This window comes from Sturnira hondurensis, unplaced genomic scaffold (assembly GCF_014824575.4).
Source record: "Sturnira hondurensis isolate 20B ecotype Veracruz unplaced genomic scaffold, ASM1482457v3 Scaffold0018525, whole genome shotgun sequence".
NCBI classification, from domain to species: domain Eukaryota; kingdom Metazoa; phylum Chordata; class Mammalia; order Chiroptera; family Phyllostomidae; genus Sturnira; species Sturnira hondurensis.
Window position 1 is genome coordinate 12,405,800 of NW_028091156.1, and position 14,754 is coordinate 12,420,553.

Consider the following 14,754-nt stretch of genomic DNA (forward strand, 5'->3'; position numbering starts at 1 on the left):
GAAGTTGCAGAATGTACAATCTTTAGAAAATGCATTTCTAGATTTCCTCAGTGACAAGCTAAAATTTTTAAAGTGTCATACAACAGTACTGGGACAAATTGAGAAAGATGCTTAGGTAGAAGCAGGCTGAAGGAACTACATCCTCGTATAATGGAAAAGAAGGAAATAGGGAGTTGGAAAACCAAAATTAGAGGTATCACTTTACTACTTACCAGTTGTATAATCTTGGGAGAATCACCCCTACCTTCTATTTCATCGTCTATAAAATAGAAATAATACTTTGCAGCATTATTCTGACGATTAAATTAATGTACATGAAATGTCCAAAGGAATGGGAATGGGTGACATTAGCATTTAGATTTACTACACTGCCCCTTAACATTCCAACTAGATGTTTTAGAAGATAATTTGCCAGAATTGTGATAAATTATTTAGGAAAATGAGCAAGGAAAGATACGTCTTTTTAACTTAGGGGGGGAAGTGGGAGTCATACCTCAAATTCTTAAAATGTGCTATTAAGCAAACTTTCTAAATATACTAGGTAGAAGGTTTAAGACTAATAAGGTAACTGGAAAGAAATAAATACATAATAACTGCCAGTGGAAAGACTAGCTGGATGTCCATATGAAAAAAGAAATTAGACTCAAATTATATAATAACAATTCATTCCAGATGAATTAAAACGTTAAGTGTCAAGTTAGAATTAAACACTACAGTTCTCATCCCAATAAGAATACAAAGGAAATGTTACGGCAGTGAAAATCATTAGGTAGGTGAGGTTAACTAAGAGAAAAATTAAAAATAGAAATACTAAAAAGAAGATGAGTAGATTTAGAAAAGCTACTTACATTATATGTGGGTTAAGTGCTTAATATTTTTTGAAAGGGAGGTGCAAATCCACAAAATTTTCTACTTTCTACTAGGCAAATTTATTAAAAGGGTAGGTGCAAATGAGAAAATACAAATAAAAATAAATTCTTAGAATGATACTCAGATTTCCTAATATTAAAAATGCAAGTTGAAACAACTTTGACCTAATTCATGCTAATAGCAAAAAATTTTCAACTACGTTTCCTCATTCCAGTAGCATTGTTATATTAGTAGTGTTTCTTAAAGAACTATTTACAAAATTATAATAAGAGCTCTAAAACCAATCTATGTTTTGATGGGTCTAACTCACTTTGAGAAGCATATATCCAGGAAGATAAGAGAAAAAACTACTTGTATAAAGATATTTCTAGTAATTCCATTCATTCAAGTTTTTTTTAAAGACCAATAATTGGCAAATGTATAAATAACATTTTGTATATTGCTATTGCTATCAAAAACTGTTATGTAACCATTAAATAATATTTATATATGTAAAATTATATAGATGTTTAAATGACACTCAAAGTGTTAGAACATAAGTTATTATATTTACTGTTTATATTTATATACACTGAAAAGAATCCAGAGAGAATGTAATTAATTGGAATTTAACATTATGGGGTTCTTTTTTTTTCTGTAAAATACTGATGTGTGCAATGAAAAATAAAAGATTAATGGTATAATGGTTTACTGAATTGGTGAGAAATTGATTCTTTGAAAACTTTTCAAATTCTCTAGATTAAAAAGTATTATCTATTTTTAAATGTTAATTTGAAAGATAATCTCCAAAAATGTTGAGATTGTAACCAGAAAAGATACTGGTGTTCGGGCTGCCTGTCACTACCAAAGCCAATAAACAACGACAGTGATTGAATCTTTACACGTGCTTTATCCAGATGGCTGGCGATCTGAGAAGATGGCAGGTTCATATCCTAACAGACCATCTTGTCTTCTCTTTCCAGGCCAGACTTTTTATAACGGAGTAAACAAGGTAGGGTGAGGGCTTTGAGATTCAGGGAGGATTAGGTGAAAGAAGCTGCAACATTCCTGTCCTGGGCAGTTGGCTGTTCCCAGGGGCAGGTGTTCATCTGTCTCTCCCTGGAACACAAAGGCCCGGATGCCTCCAGTTATCCCCAGGCAATAATCTCTAGCAGTGCCCCAGGAGGTCAGCTGTTTTCCCAGGAGCCAGGATGGGCCTTATCTAGTTTCTGAAACAAAAGCTTTAACATACATGTTACTTCCTAGACTTGTAACTTTTTACCTTAAAGTAAAATTTTCCGAGTCTTGAGTCCCCTCTCAATATGGAGTCTTAGAACTCTTGATGGGAAGCGTTCGTGGTCCAAGTGGATTTTGTATCTTTTATATATTTTTTCAGTTACTCAGCATTAAGAAATGAGAAGGCATACTGTGGCGATACTTTTAAAAAAAAATAGAAGCCTCAGAGCCAGAGGTGGAAATAATAGAAATAGTATTAATGCATTCCAGGATGTCAGCGCAAAGACATTGCCTCGTAGTTAAAGTACGTTTCCAAATCCAAGAATGTTCTTCATTTGGGAGCCTTGGAGGTCCAGGAAATGAAGGTTGGATTTGGATTCCTAGCAGAAATCCTGGGAACCCTAGAAGGCCATGCCTGGGTCTGAGGAGCATTTTCAGGGGGACCCATGCTGAGGTTAGCTCTCTGCAGGAGCATGCTGGGCCGACTTTCTTGTCAGCCTGAGAGATGCAAATCCAGGTGAATTCTACACACATCAGTTGCACATTAACAGTGAGTGATCAATTGGCATTTATCTGAGGATTACAAATAGAAAAATATGTAAGAGGTTTTCTATACTTGAGAACAATTCTCTTGGAGGATGTGCCTACCTTTTATCTTAGTGAGAACTAAGATGTTTTCTATCCATCATAATGCCCATTATAACTACTACTACCTCCTTCCCCAAAAGAAAAGAAAGAAAAAAACTTCATCTGTGATGGCGTTCCTTTAAAAGGCCACCAAAACCTTTTATTAAGCAGCTGGAAACAAGTAGCTTGCAAGTTAAATGGTTGGTAGGTTAATACTTTGTGAAATCTATTTCAGCTAACATTCAGTTAATTAAGAAGTTTCTGACATTAACCGGAATTTCCAGTCTTGCCTGGGGAAGGAGAGGAGAATGTGTGTAACCTAGGGCCCCAGAACCCCCTGCACCGAGAGCTCAGGGAGCAGGAAGCGTAAAGAACCCACAAGGAGAATTGCCCATCAGAAAGTTTCAAGACCGAGAATTGTGATCAGGGTTACTTTTACTTACCTTCCTCTTGGAAGGACGAATGGAAGTCATGCTCTTATTGCATTGAGTTCGTTGCTTCCTTTCTGAAGGTTTAACACATTTTAATTTTAGCACTTTTACCTTTACTATCACGGGGCATTGTTTCCAGTATCCCTCTTAATCCTTTTAACCAACAACCAAATGTATTCACAGTTCAACAGCAGGGGGCGCACTACCTCCAGCCTTCTATCAGGCTTGGACAAAGCTGAGGGATTCGGTTGAGAGCTTTTGACTCTAACATGAATGTCAGGACAGCTGTTCTGTGCAGCATCTGTGGGAATGCTGCCCTTTCTCCCGACAGCTACATTTTCAGGGTGCACCCCAGGACAACTCTGTACGGTAAGAAAGGGCAGGTGTTTCTATGCATTTTACAGGTAAGACGTGCAGGAGTCATGTGACTGGCCGGGGCTTCTGGTAAGCTTTCAGATCTCTTCAAAGAATTGAACTGTAACCTCTGCTGTGCCTTCATTACGCAAAAGAATGCATATCACATAAATCGCTATTCCGAAAGTGCTGGTGTCTGGGATCTTAAAAGTACCTTTATTTCTCAACAAATGCAAGAATCATATAAAGTAAGATTTGGGTAATTAAAGTGGGTTGACTTATGTTGGAAGAGGGAGAAGACAGCTCACAGAGTGATGTGTGTCTTCAGAGAGGTGTCAGATTACCTCCAGGAGCAAGTAACTGCTGAGCACCAGAAACTGTGTGTATATATATACACACACACACAGGGTTATGTATAAAATAACCCTGAGAGGTAGGTATTAATGTTTCTGTGTCGATGCGAAGTAGCTCGGTAAGTTTCCCAGCGTCACGGAGTTGGTAAGGAGGGGCACTTCCCATGCACTGGTACTGACGCTGCTGAACAATTAGCCACGGTCAGGCCCAGTAATCAGGCCCAGATCATCTCTATGGTAGAGGGATGAACTTGAATGGATACACGAAGTCATTTGAAGTCTGACTAGGGAAATCTGGGGAGGCTCCATGAAGGAAAAGGCCAGGGACCTGCAGGCTGAGAGGGTTTCTTCAGGCAGATACGAAGAACACAGTGTGTGTAGGGAGAGTAGCAGAAACAGAGGCAGCGGGGTCTCGAGGGCATTGCACGGTGTGGAGCCACGGGGCCTGTGGCAGGGCACATGGGACGGGCTTCACAGTCTCAGTGGCCTTGAAGACCACAGGGTGGCACCTGAAGACCACAGGTGCAGAAGTTACATGCAGGTGACCGGAAGGAGGAAGACTATGATAAGGCCTGAGTAAGGCAGGGTGGTGGGAGTGAAACAGGCAGAGACAAATTTGGAGCTAGAACCACAGGAGCTGGAAAATGGCTGTGTGTTATAGATAAGGTAGAAAGAGGAAGGAAGTGAAAGTGACTACAGTTTCAGCTGTGGTGCTTGAATGAATGTAATGCATTTAACCAGGACTGGGAACCGGTTTGGAAGAAAATCGAAATGGGTTTGGTTTTGGTCACACAAGGCAATCGGGAGATGGTNAAGACTATGATAAGGCCTGAGTAAGGCAGGGTGGTGGGAGTGAAACAGGCAGAGACAAATTTGGAGCTAGAACCACAGGAGCTGGAAAATGGCTGTGTGTTATAGATAAGGTAGAAAGAGGAAGGAAGTGAAAGTGACTACAGTTTCAGCTGTGGTGCTTGAATGAATGTAATGCATTTAACCAGGACTGGGAACCGGTTTGGAAGAAAAGCAAAACGGGTTTGGTTTTGGTCACACAAGGCAATCGGGAGGTGGTTCTGGAAGGTCTCCGAGGGCTGAGGAATTGTGGCTTTCCTAGTGGAGTAGCACTTAACGCTATTAAACAAGGGGGCGGGTCACAGTTGGAGCAATAACCCTGGTGTCTATAGGAGGGCGAGTCCAAGGCGGGCAGGAATGCAGCAAGGAGACGAGATAGGAGGCTACTGAAATAGTGAGCAAGTGATGATCCGGGCCTGACTTGGGGCGATGCGGCAGTTAGGACAGGACAGATCTGAGAGCTACTGAGATTAAATGAGCACGACTCAGGGACGATAGAAGTGCTGTTATAGGAAGGAAGAAAAATCAGGCGACAACTGAGCATACCTGGTAGGTGTGGACCTATTGGGAATGAGAACATGGTGCCCTGGCCGGTTCACTGTAACTCCTGCCCCTGAATTAGTCGTGGACTCGGAAAAATCCTTTTCTATCGCCCCCTGCCTCCTGAGCTCATGAACCCTCAAGGATGCCAGTCAGAGCTCCTAGTATGCACCTTGGTTACCAGAGTCTGTCTGAGCCAAATAGAGCAACCAAGCTGAGGAAGAGAGGAGAGACAGATTCCTGACACTCAGGCCCCTAGCTTATGGGGCTCTCGTTATATTTCATCGGTCCCCATGCTTGGAGCTGCTGCCCCTTGGGACTTCCAATTACATAAGATAATCTGTTTTTTTTTTCTTTCTTAGGAAAAAAAAAGCTGGCATAGAAAAAGGAGATGGGGTAGGAGAGAGGTTTTAGAAGTTAAGGGGAATTTCAAAAAGAACCTGGGATAAAGGGTTGCTATTGCAAAGAGGTTGGGTAAAATTTTAGCAATCGATTGATTTATCAATTGAATCAAATGGGAATGTCCTTGAAGTACAGATCACCAGGTACCGCTCCTACATTCTGGCTCGGTGAGTAAACAGGGCACTTGTGAGTGGTTGCTGGGTGGTGCTTGGTTGTCACGCTTTGTGATGTGGGAGGCAGTAAACACAAGTGTCTGCTGGTCTGGTGGTGGGGATTTAATTTATCTTCCGGTGGGTATTTTAGCGTTGTATTGAAAGCATTAAAAGTCTCTGCACCTTCTTACCCAACAGTTATATTACCAAGGATTCCTAAGGAGGTAATCACAGACGTATGTACATATATAGCTCATGGATTATAACATCCATGACTAACACTTTGTAAGTGTGCCAGGTACTGTTATAAGTGCTTTATGCACATTGAATTCCTAACTCTTAATCTTCATCACAACTCTGTGAGGTAGTTAGGTGCTACTGTTACCCCCTTTTGTACGTAAAGAAATTAAACCACCAGGAGATTACCTTCTTCAAGGTCACATAAAAAAATGGAGGCTATGGGACCTCTATGGCAACTGTCCCTTCTCACAGCACATTAGAATAGTGACAAATGGATGTAATCTAAGAGAACACTTGTTTCTGAAATCAACACACTGCCAAGCAAGCAAGTCATTGAGGACCCAGACCCTGGAAACACTTTACCTCCCACCGCCCCAAAGCAATAAAAGGTGATCAGGATGAGTTCCACTATAGCTCACATTCCCACTGAGGTCAGCCATTGCCAACAGGGCAAGCCTCTCCCTGGCTGGACGCCCATCTCCTCGTGGTACAGGATGCTTCTCTGTTGGGTCTAATGCTGGTCTCCCACCATGCACACTCAGAGCCTCCCCACATGACCGGCCAACTCCCCTGTATCTTCAACGTCTTCTCTGAGCATCTCCTTGCCCTCTTTTCTTGTACCCTGGCTGCCCCCCAGGACCCCAAGCAGTAGTGTTTTTTATCCTAACACCCTCTTATGACATCATCAAAACAACATTTGTTATGTGGAGTGGGGGGTGCCCGATGATGAGTCTTGGTTCAACCTCACAATATGAGAGAAACTGAAATAGACTATCACTGTGGATACCAGAGGAAGTCCGGGGCATGCTAGGAGGGTCACACAGAAAGGTCACAGCAGAGTGCACACAGAGAGGGGCAGGACCTGGGGCACATGCCTTTATTAGGGTCTGTGGGTACATGCGTTGGGGTTCCCGGGCAAAGGCCAAATTGGTCAAATCAAACTAGGAAGAGCAGGGTTTGAGAAGTTCTACAAGGGTTTAATCTAAGGGCCACATAAGAGGAAGGTCTCTGGAAGCAGCAGGGACTGTTGAACGCAAGGGCTGCTGGGGAAGTCACATTAGGAGCTTAGTTTTGTTGGTGAGTCTTCTGGCTGCTCCCTGGGGCGTGTTCTCACATGAGACGCTAGTGTCAAAAGTCCCTGCAGGCCTCTTGGCCAAAGAAAATGGAGTCGCTGAGCCAACTTCTCCTCCCCTACACGTGCCAGGGCCACGTGGTTAAGTAGGGGACCCATTCCTTTTCCTGCTGCTTCCCAGGCATAGGCCTCGTTCTGTTGGAAGACTCTGCTCCATCACCACTCACCCAGAGTGAGATTGCAGAATTGAACTCTGGATAGCAGTGTTCTAGGGTGCCTAAGAAAACCTGGAGTTGCTGGGCATGGCAAATGCTGGGTAAATTTGCAAATGGATTTTTTCAATGCCCTTCAGTACCCCCCAGCTTTAGATAAAGCCCTCCCATTTTCCAAGTCCTTGGTCATCTTTCCTTTCTCTGAGCTCCTATGGCACTGAGGTTTCTATGTCTGGCGTGGCACTTCAGATACAAATTTTGTATTTCGCTTGGTCTCTTTATGATGCTTTCCCCCGTCTCCATCAGGGACATTGTGACTTGGTTTCCCCAACACTAAGCTCAGGGCCCTGCGTGTTAGAGCCACCCACATACTTACAGAAGGTTTAGACAGTCCTGGTGCAGACATTCTGCTTCTCAGCTGTGATTTGTCCTGGAGCAGTTTCATCTTATTTACCGAGAATAGGCCTAAGTTCCTTGCACAGCCAGGCCTCACCCTGCTCGCCACAATACCAGAAAATTCCCTACAAAGGGGCCTCTGTCTTCGCTCTGCATCTCTTTTCTTGATGAACGCCCACTGTCTCCCCACCAAGATCCTCACTTACTAATGGGCAATGGAGTCTTGGTACCTGCCTAAATCAGGGACAGCCTCACACGCCCAGGCTCTTTAGTTAGATGTATAATGACAGCTCCTTTGCAAAGACGTCTAGCCTTCAGCCTTTTTCTGATAAGCTGCCTCTGGTTCTATAAAACAGGGCCCTAAGATAGCTCTGGGGATTAGAAAAGCAGCAGACATGAGCCTAGGTAGATAGTAAAAGCTAGAGGTGAGAACCATATTTTGAAAATTAGAGCTGTCGATATAAATGAGAGAAGGTCTCCCTTCCCAGAGCTGAAGCATCATGGGTGACACAGCCTCTGGTGTCCCGTGGAATCCTGCTTTGTGAAGTGTTAACTCCAACGAATTCCCTTGTTTCTTTGAATAGGCTTGCTATTCCTTCCTTCATCTGGGTTCCTTCTGGGACACCCATTTTCCTTTGTTGCCCTTTCTAAAGGAGCTATTTCTCAGAGAACTTTTTCATTTTTAGAAATCTGGGTGCGTTCTCTTTTTCTGCCTGCATTGTTTCTTAATTTCTATCTCTGAGCTCATTAATTTTCTCTTTCGTGCAGTCTTCTCCATCTTCAACGCTTTCTACTGAATTGTTCATCTCATTTGTGGATTTCTTCAGCCCCAGAATTTCTGTTTGGTCGTTTTTTATAGTTTAAATCTTTTTGGTAAAGTACTCCTTCTGTTTATTAATTTTAGATCTGAGCTCATCGGACTGCCTTTCTGGGTTTTCTTACCTCTCCTTAAAAGTTTTGAGTTCTCTATCTCTTAGATCAGTGTTCCAGGCTTTTGAGTTGAATTTCTGGAGAATTATCACTTTCTTTCTGCGTTCCCGTGTTGTTTTGGTTGTTCATGGTGCTCAATGTGTTGTTACTCCGCTGGGAAGTAGCAAATACTTTTCTTTTTTAGGTGCCATTTTGATTTTGATAATTCAGCAGTTTGATTAGATGTTTTTCTTTTACTTTCCAGTAGATGGTGGTATAAGGCAAGTTTTTGTTTTCTTTAACATTTTTTTTTTTCCAATTAGCTTACATTCAGTACTATTCTGTATTAGTTTCAGATGTACGGGAAAATGGTTAGAAACTCACACACTTTACAGAGTGGTCCCCCTGCTGCCTCAAGCACCCACCAGGCCCCACCTGGCCCCATTACAGATGTTGTAATCTACGTCTCTGTGACCATTCTGTAGCTACCCATCTGTACAGCTTCATCCCTTCACCCTTGTCACCACCCCCCAAAGCCCCTCCCCTCTGTCAACTGTCAGTCTGTTCTCTGCCCCCAGGGTCACTTTGGGGGGTAATGTGGTTGTGGGCTGCCTGGGTGACTTGGGTGGTGGACACCCCTACTGTGTCTGAGTCACCTGGTTCTAGAGGTACCAGCAGCGTGGTGCAGGGATGTGGTGGGTGAGTAAAAGCCAGCCCAGTGTCTGCAATGCCACCTGACTCCCTAGGGCCACATACATATGCTGTCAGAGGCCATAGACTGTGTGCCTGCCCCTCTTACCCTCCAACAGATGTGTGGGCACCTCACCCCAACTACTTCATGGTTACTGCATTACCTGGGGCCATGGGCACAGCCAGGTAACCATGTCTGCGGGCAGCGCCCCTGTCCTTCCCCTGTTCTGCCTCCTCAGGCATTCTGACACGCCCCCTTCAGGTGTCCCGAAGGATGCTCTCGGCATCCTGTGTGTTGGGCAGAGGAGCCTTTGCTGAGTTATAGCTGTCAGACTGGCTGTGGGTGTATGGGAAGATACAAAGCGGTCTCTCCCTCTGCCGCGATGCGCCATTGTTTTTTGTTATTGTTTTCTCTTGTACACACTGCACTGTAAGTTCCATGAGACACTTATTTCACTCAGTTCTTTTTTTTTTAAGATTTTATTTATTTATCTTTACAAGGGAAGGGAAGGAGAGAAATATCAATGTATGGTTGCCTCTCGTGAGTCCCCTGCTGGGAACTGGCCTGCAACCCAAGCATGTGCCCTGACTGGGAATCAAACCGTGACCATGTAGTTCACAGGCCCACGCTCAATGCACTGAGCTACACCAGCCAGGGCCACTCACTTCTTTATACCTGTTTTCTAGTATGATGATTGGCACATGCAGATAAGCAATAAATATATAATAAATAACTAAACGATTGCCTGTATGAATGAAAGATAAAATTATACCAATTATTGCTTTAACCATATCACTATTTTCTGAAGGATTTCCTCTAACGCACTTCAAAACCCAGTCTTCTTCCAGTCGCTCCTGTGTGTACTGGACCATTCACTCTTTACTCAGTGAGCGTTTACTGATAGCCACAGTATCAGACCCTGGGGATAACGCTGCTCCCCCCAACCTGCCGAAAAACCCGAAAGCCTATCGTGGTATAAATGAATATTAACTATGTTCCATCAGTCACTTTCTGCATCTGGGATCTCTCCATTTCACATGTTTATAATTGTAAAATCCCAAAAATGTCATAAAGCAAAGGGCAATTTTATGTCAACAAAAATAAAACTAGAGTCTAAAGAGATTGCACTCACAGAGCCGTGTAGCGGGGAGCTGGGACACCCTCCCAGGCCTCTCGGCAACCCACCCTCCACACCCCTCCCCTGCTTCCCAGGAGACCAGTTGCATTTTCATCTTCCTTTAGAACCACCTTCACAGCCTGTTTTGACCCATTCGTGCTAATGTGTTGGAGGAAACTCCCAATTTCATTTCCTCCTTCCTACCTGCTCATCCACCTTGTAGTTTTATGGCCGCCAATGTAGTCACTCTGCTCATCACACAGGTTAGACGTCTCCAAGTTATTCTTTTTTTAATTAACTAATGAATGTTTGGATGTCCATCTATCACAGTTGTCCTTTTTTTCCCTTTTTCCCCCCCCTCCCAGCCCACCCCTCTCACCCACAGTCACTCCCTTCTCTGTTGTCCATGTCCATGAGTCATTCATACATGGGCTTTGACTAATGCCTCCCCCCTTCCTTCCACCGTTGTTCCTCACCCTCCTCTCCTCCTACAGCCATCGGTCTGTTCCCTGTTTCCACGTCTCTGACGTTCTGTTTTTCTCATTAGTTTATTTTGTTCATTAGATTCCAGTTATAAGTGAGGTCCTATGACATCTGACTGGCTTAGTTCAGTCAGCATAATAGTCTCCAGTTCCATCCATGACTGTGGCAAAAGGTAGGACTTCTTTCCTTCTGCTACGTAGCATTCCACTGTGTAGATGTTTCACAATGTTTTGATCTGCTCATCTACTGATGGGCGCTTGGGCTGTTTCCAACGCTTAGCTTTTGTAAATAGCACTGCTATGAACACAGAGTTATGTTAAATTCTTTTGAATTGGTGTTTCAGGATTTTTAGAGTACATTCCCAGCGGTGGAGTCGCTGTGTCATGAGGCAGTTCCATTTTTAATTTTTCGAGGAAATTCCATACCGTTTTCCAGAGTGCCTGCACCAGTCTGCATTTCCACCAAGTAATTACGCTGGACATACAATAGTATATTTGTGTCAGGTTTACAACACAGTGATGAGACCTTCACATATCTCACATAAACCGATCACCCTGATAAGTCTAGTGCCCATACACGGACACCATACATGCATAGTTATTACAACATCGTAGACTGTATTCCCTACGCTGTATCTCCAAGCCATTCTCTTCTCCTCTCTTTTCCCTCCACTCTTCACAAGGGCTGAAATTCAGTTGATATGAATGGTTAAATGTCTCTGAAATTCAGACTTCATTGTTTTCATACCCCTCAAGGTACCCTACTCCAGACCCCATCACATCTTGCCTGGACCCCTGCAGTAGCCTGCAAGCTGGTCTCCATGACCTGGATGGTGTTTCAGCTTCTACTAGTACTGGAATAAGTCCTTTCCAGGGGAAATGGAGGAGATATAAAGGAGAACTCAACCATCATCACTTCCATGCTTAAAACACATGATGGAGTATCATCTTCTAATTTACTATTTTATACAGGAAAAAAAGGGTTCTTCTAGTTTTTTTAAGAAAACAAAATAAACAAACAAAAAGCCTTAAGAAGAAATTTAAGGTCTTCCTCAGGTTGGCCTCATCTGCTCTTTCTAACTTTCTCTCTCTTTCATGTCCTCCGAGGTCCTTCAATGGCCTCGATGCTCTGGTGCAAAATTCTTCAATGCCCCTCCTGCCTTGTCCGCAAAGGCCCCCTTCTCTGTGGGTCCCACCACACACTGTGTGGGCATTGTGGCCCTTACACCTTGCACAGTGCCCCAGCTGTTCACACATCGGCATCGCCTCGGACAGCTCGCATCGCGTGCTGCGTCTCCGTCCGCATTGCACCTCCTGGGTCAGTGTGTTGAGTGAATAAGTCACTCTGGGGACAGGCGGAGAAGCAAGCAAGTGATGTTGTGAAGTGTGTTTACTGCAGACAGAGGTATACATGAGGACCGTGGGAGCAGAGCAGAGTTCACTCACCTTGCAGGTGAGCAGTTCCTACCTGGAAGGTGGCTGAGGTGGCCTTCTGCCTGACCGGCCCATGACTTGGGTCCCTGTGCACTGGTGGAACCCGCTCTGACTTTATTTCCAACGGCCGAGTCAGACACAGCTGACAGGAGGCCAAACCACGTGAAAGCCGCTTTAGTGATTCACCCGGACACGCTCCGGAGCTCTTCTTTGCAGGAGATGTAACGCAATAGGGGCATCACGGGGGCGGCTGCTTGTAGGGCTTTTATTTTTGTCCTGCTGCAATCCACATGCCGTTTGCTGTTCCACGTTTTCTTTTATGGGCAAAGATATTTCCAACCGGATTTCCCGCGGATTGCGAGGCACTATTCCTCTTACATGGTGCCCCGTGTGGAGCACGTTGCCGGTTCCAGACACCACCCGTGTCCCCGGTGGAGGGTAGGCAGGTAGCCCTCTGGGATGGCCGTCTTCCCCCCGCGGGCCATGCTCTACTGTTGCCCTTTCTCTTCCTGCAGGGATCGTTTCTGTCACCACCCTAACAGTGCTGGCCTATGAACGTTATATTCGCGTGGTCCACGCCAGAGTGATCAATTTTTCCTGGGCCTGGAGGGCCGTGACCTACATCTGGCTGTACTCACTGGCGTGGTCAGGAGCCCCTCTCCTGGGCTGGAACAGGTACACCCCGGAGGTGCACGGACTGGGCTGCGCTGTGGACTGGAAATCCAAGGACGCCGACGATTCCTCCTTTGTGCTTTTCTTATTTCTTGGCTGTCTGGTGGTGCCCGTGGGTGTCATAGCCCATTGCTATGGCCATATTCTGTATTCCATTCGAACGGTGAGTTGAAGACTATGAATGCCCCTCCCCCAACCAGGTCCAGGGTAGGACATTTTGTGTGAAATCAAAGACAACTAAACTCGTCCTAAATGATCAGCAGCTACCCACAGCTGAGCAGCTCTTCCCATTTCACAGAATTTTGCACTACGAATCACTCTCAGAAAAGATCAAGGAGGAGAAACATTCTTCCCATGCCACCAGTCTGAACTGGAAGAAGGAAGGAAAGGGGTTCTGGACAGAAAAAAAAATCAACTAGAACTCCCTCAAACCCCTTTGTCTTCCAGCACACATAGAATTTAAAACTCTAAGGAAGGGAGTTCTACACTCCCCATAATTGTTCCCATTCAAGGGTCACATAAAGACTAGTACAGGTAGTTTGTCGGGAGATCAATTTTGAGCCACAAAGGACAAGACCTGACCACCGGCAGATTTCCTGTCGGGTACTAGCAGGAATGACACCTGAAATGGCAGTGTGGGGGGCACGCTCCATGTTCCACAGAGGCAAAGGGGAAGAGGTTCCTTTTTCACAACTGCATAGTATTCCACTGTGTAAATGTACCACATCTTTTTTTATCCACTTATCTCATATCTTCATTGCTGACTGGCCCATCTTCTCAAGTCTCTTTCAAAGGCTTCTTTTTCATGGGCCTCTCCTGGCATTCTATACTTAGCTCTCAATACTAAAAACTAAGGTCCATTAGTATTGAGTGTGTGGCAGTGGGAAAGGGGGAAAATGATACATGAAAAAATAGTTGAGGTTGGATAGATAAAAATTGACAATTGGTTGGATGTGGGGGAGAACAAGGATGAAGAATAATAGTCAAAGATCAGTCTTTAATATCTGGATAGCTAGGAATGATAATGGTTCACTGAGCAAGGAAATGGATGAGTAGCAGGTTTGCGGGGGAAAGGTGAGAAATTCATCTTCACCCATGTTGAGTTTCACTGGTCTATGAACCATTCACAGTGAGATATTCAATAGGCAATTGACCGTGCAGATATAACAGAAATCAGAAGAACAACCTGGACCAGAAGTAGAGATTTCAGAGTCATCGCTGAGCTCTTGCTAGGAGGATAAATCCTGGCCATATGTGAGGTTGTTCAGGGCTAGCATGAGATGAGAGCTAAGTAAGGTCCATTAGTATTGAGGTCTGTGGCAATAAAAACTAAGGTCCATTAGTATTGAGTCTGTGAAACTCAACATGGGTGAAGATGAATTTCTCACCTTTCCCCCGCAAACCTGCTACTCATCCATTTCCTTGCTCAGTGAACCATTATCATTCCTAGCTATCCAGATATTAAAGACTGATCTTTGACTATTATTCTTCATCCTTGTTCTCCCCCACATCCAACCAATTGTCAATTTTTATCTATCCAACCTCAACTATTTTTTCATGTATCATTTTCCCCCTTTCCCACTGCCACACACTCAATACTAATGGACCTTAGTTTTTCATCCTTCATTCTTGCTTTCCTCTAGTTCCTTCTCTTCACACTACCACCAGAGTAATTGTTCTCAAATACAAATATTCTCATGTCACTGCCTAGCTTCAAATCCTGTAGTGGTTCCATT

General features: G+C 44.2%; 1 protein-coding gene across 1 annotated transcript in view; it reads left to right on the plus strand.

Annotated features, from left to right (window-relative positions):
* OPN3 (opsin 3) overlaps positions 1-14,754 on the plus strand; it is a 34,691-nt gene that overhangs the window by 12,776 nt on the left and 7,161 nt on the right. Inside the window, 1 exon segment of the mRNA XM_037069372.1 lies at positions 12,862-13,181. Coding sequence (XP_036925267.1) covers positions 12,862-13,181 — 320 coding nt within the window.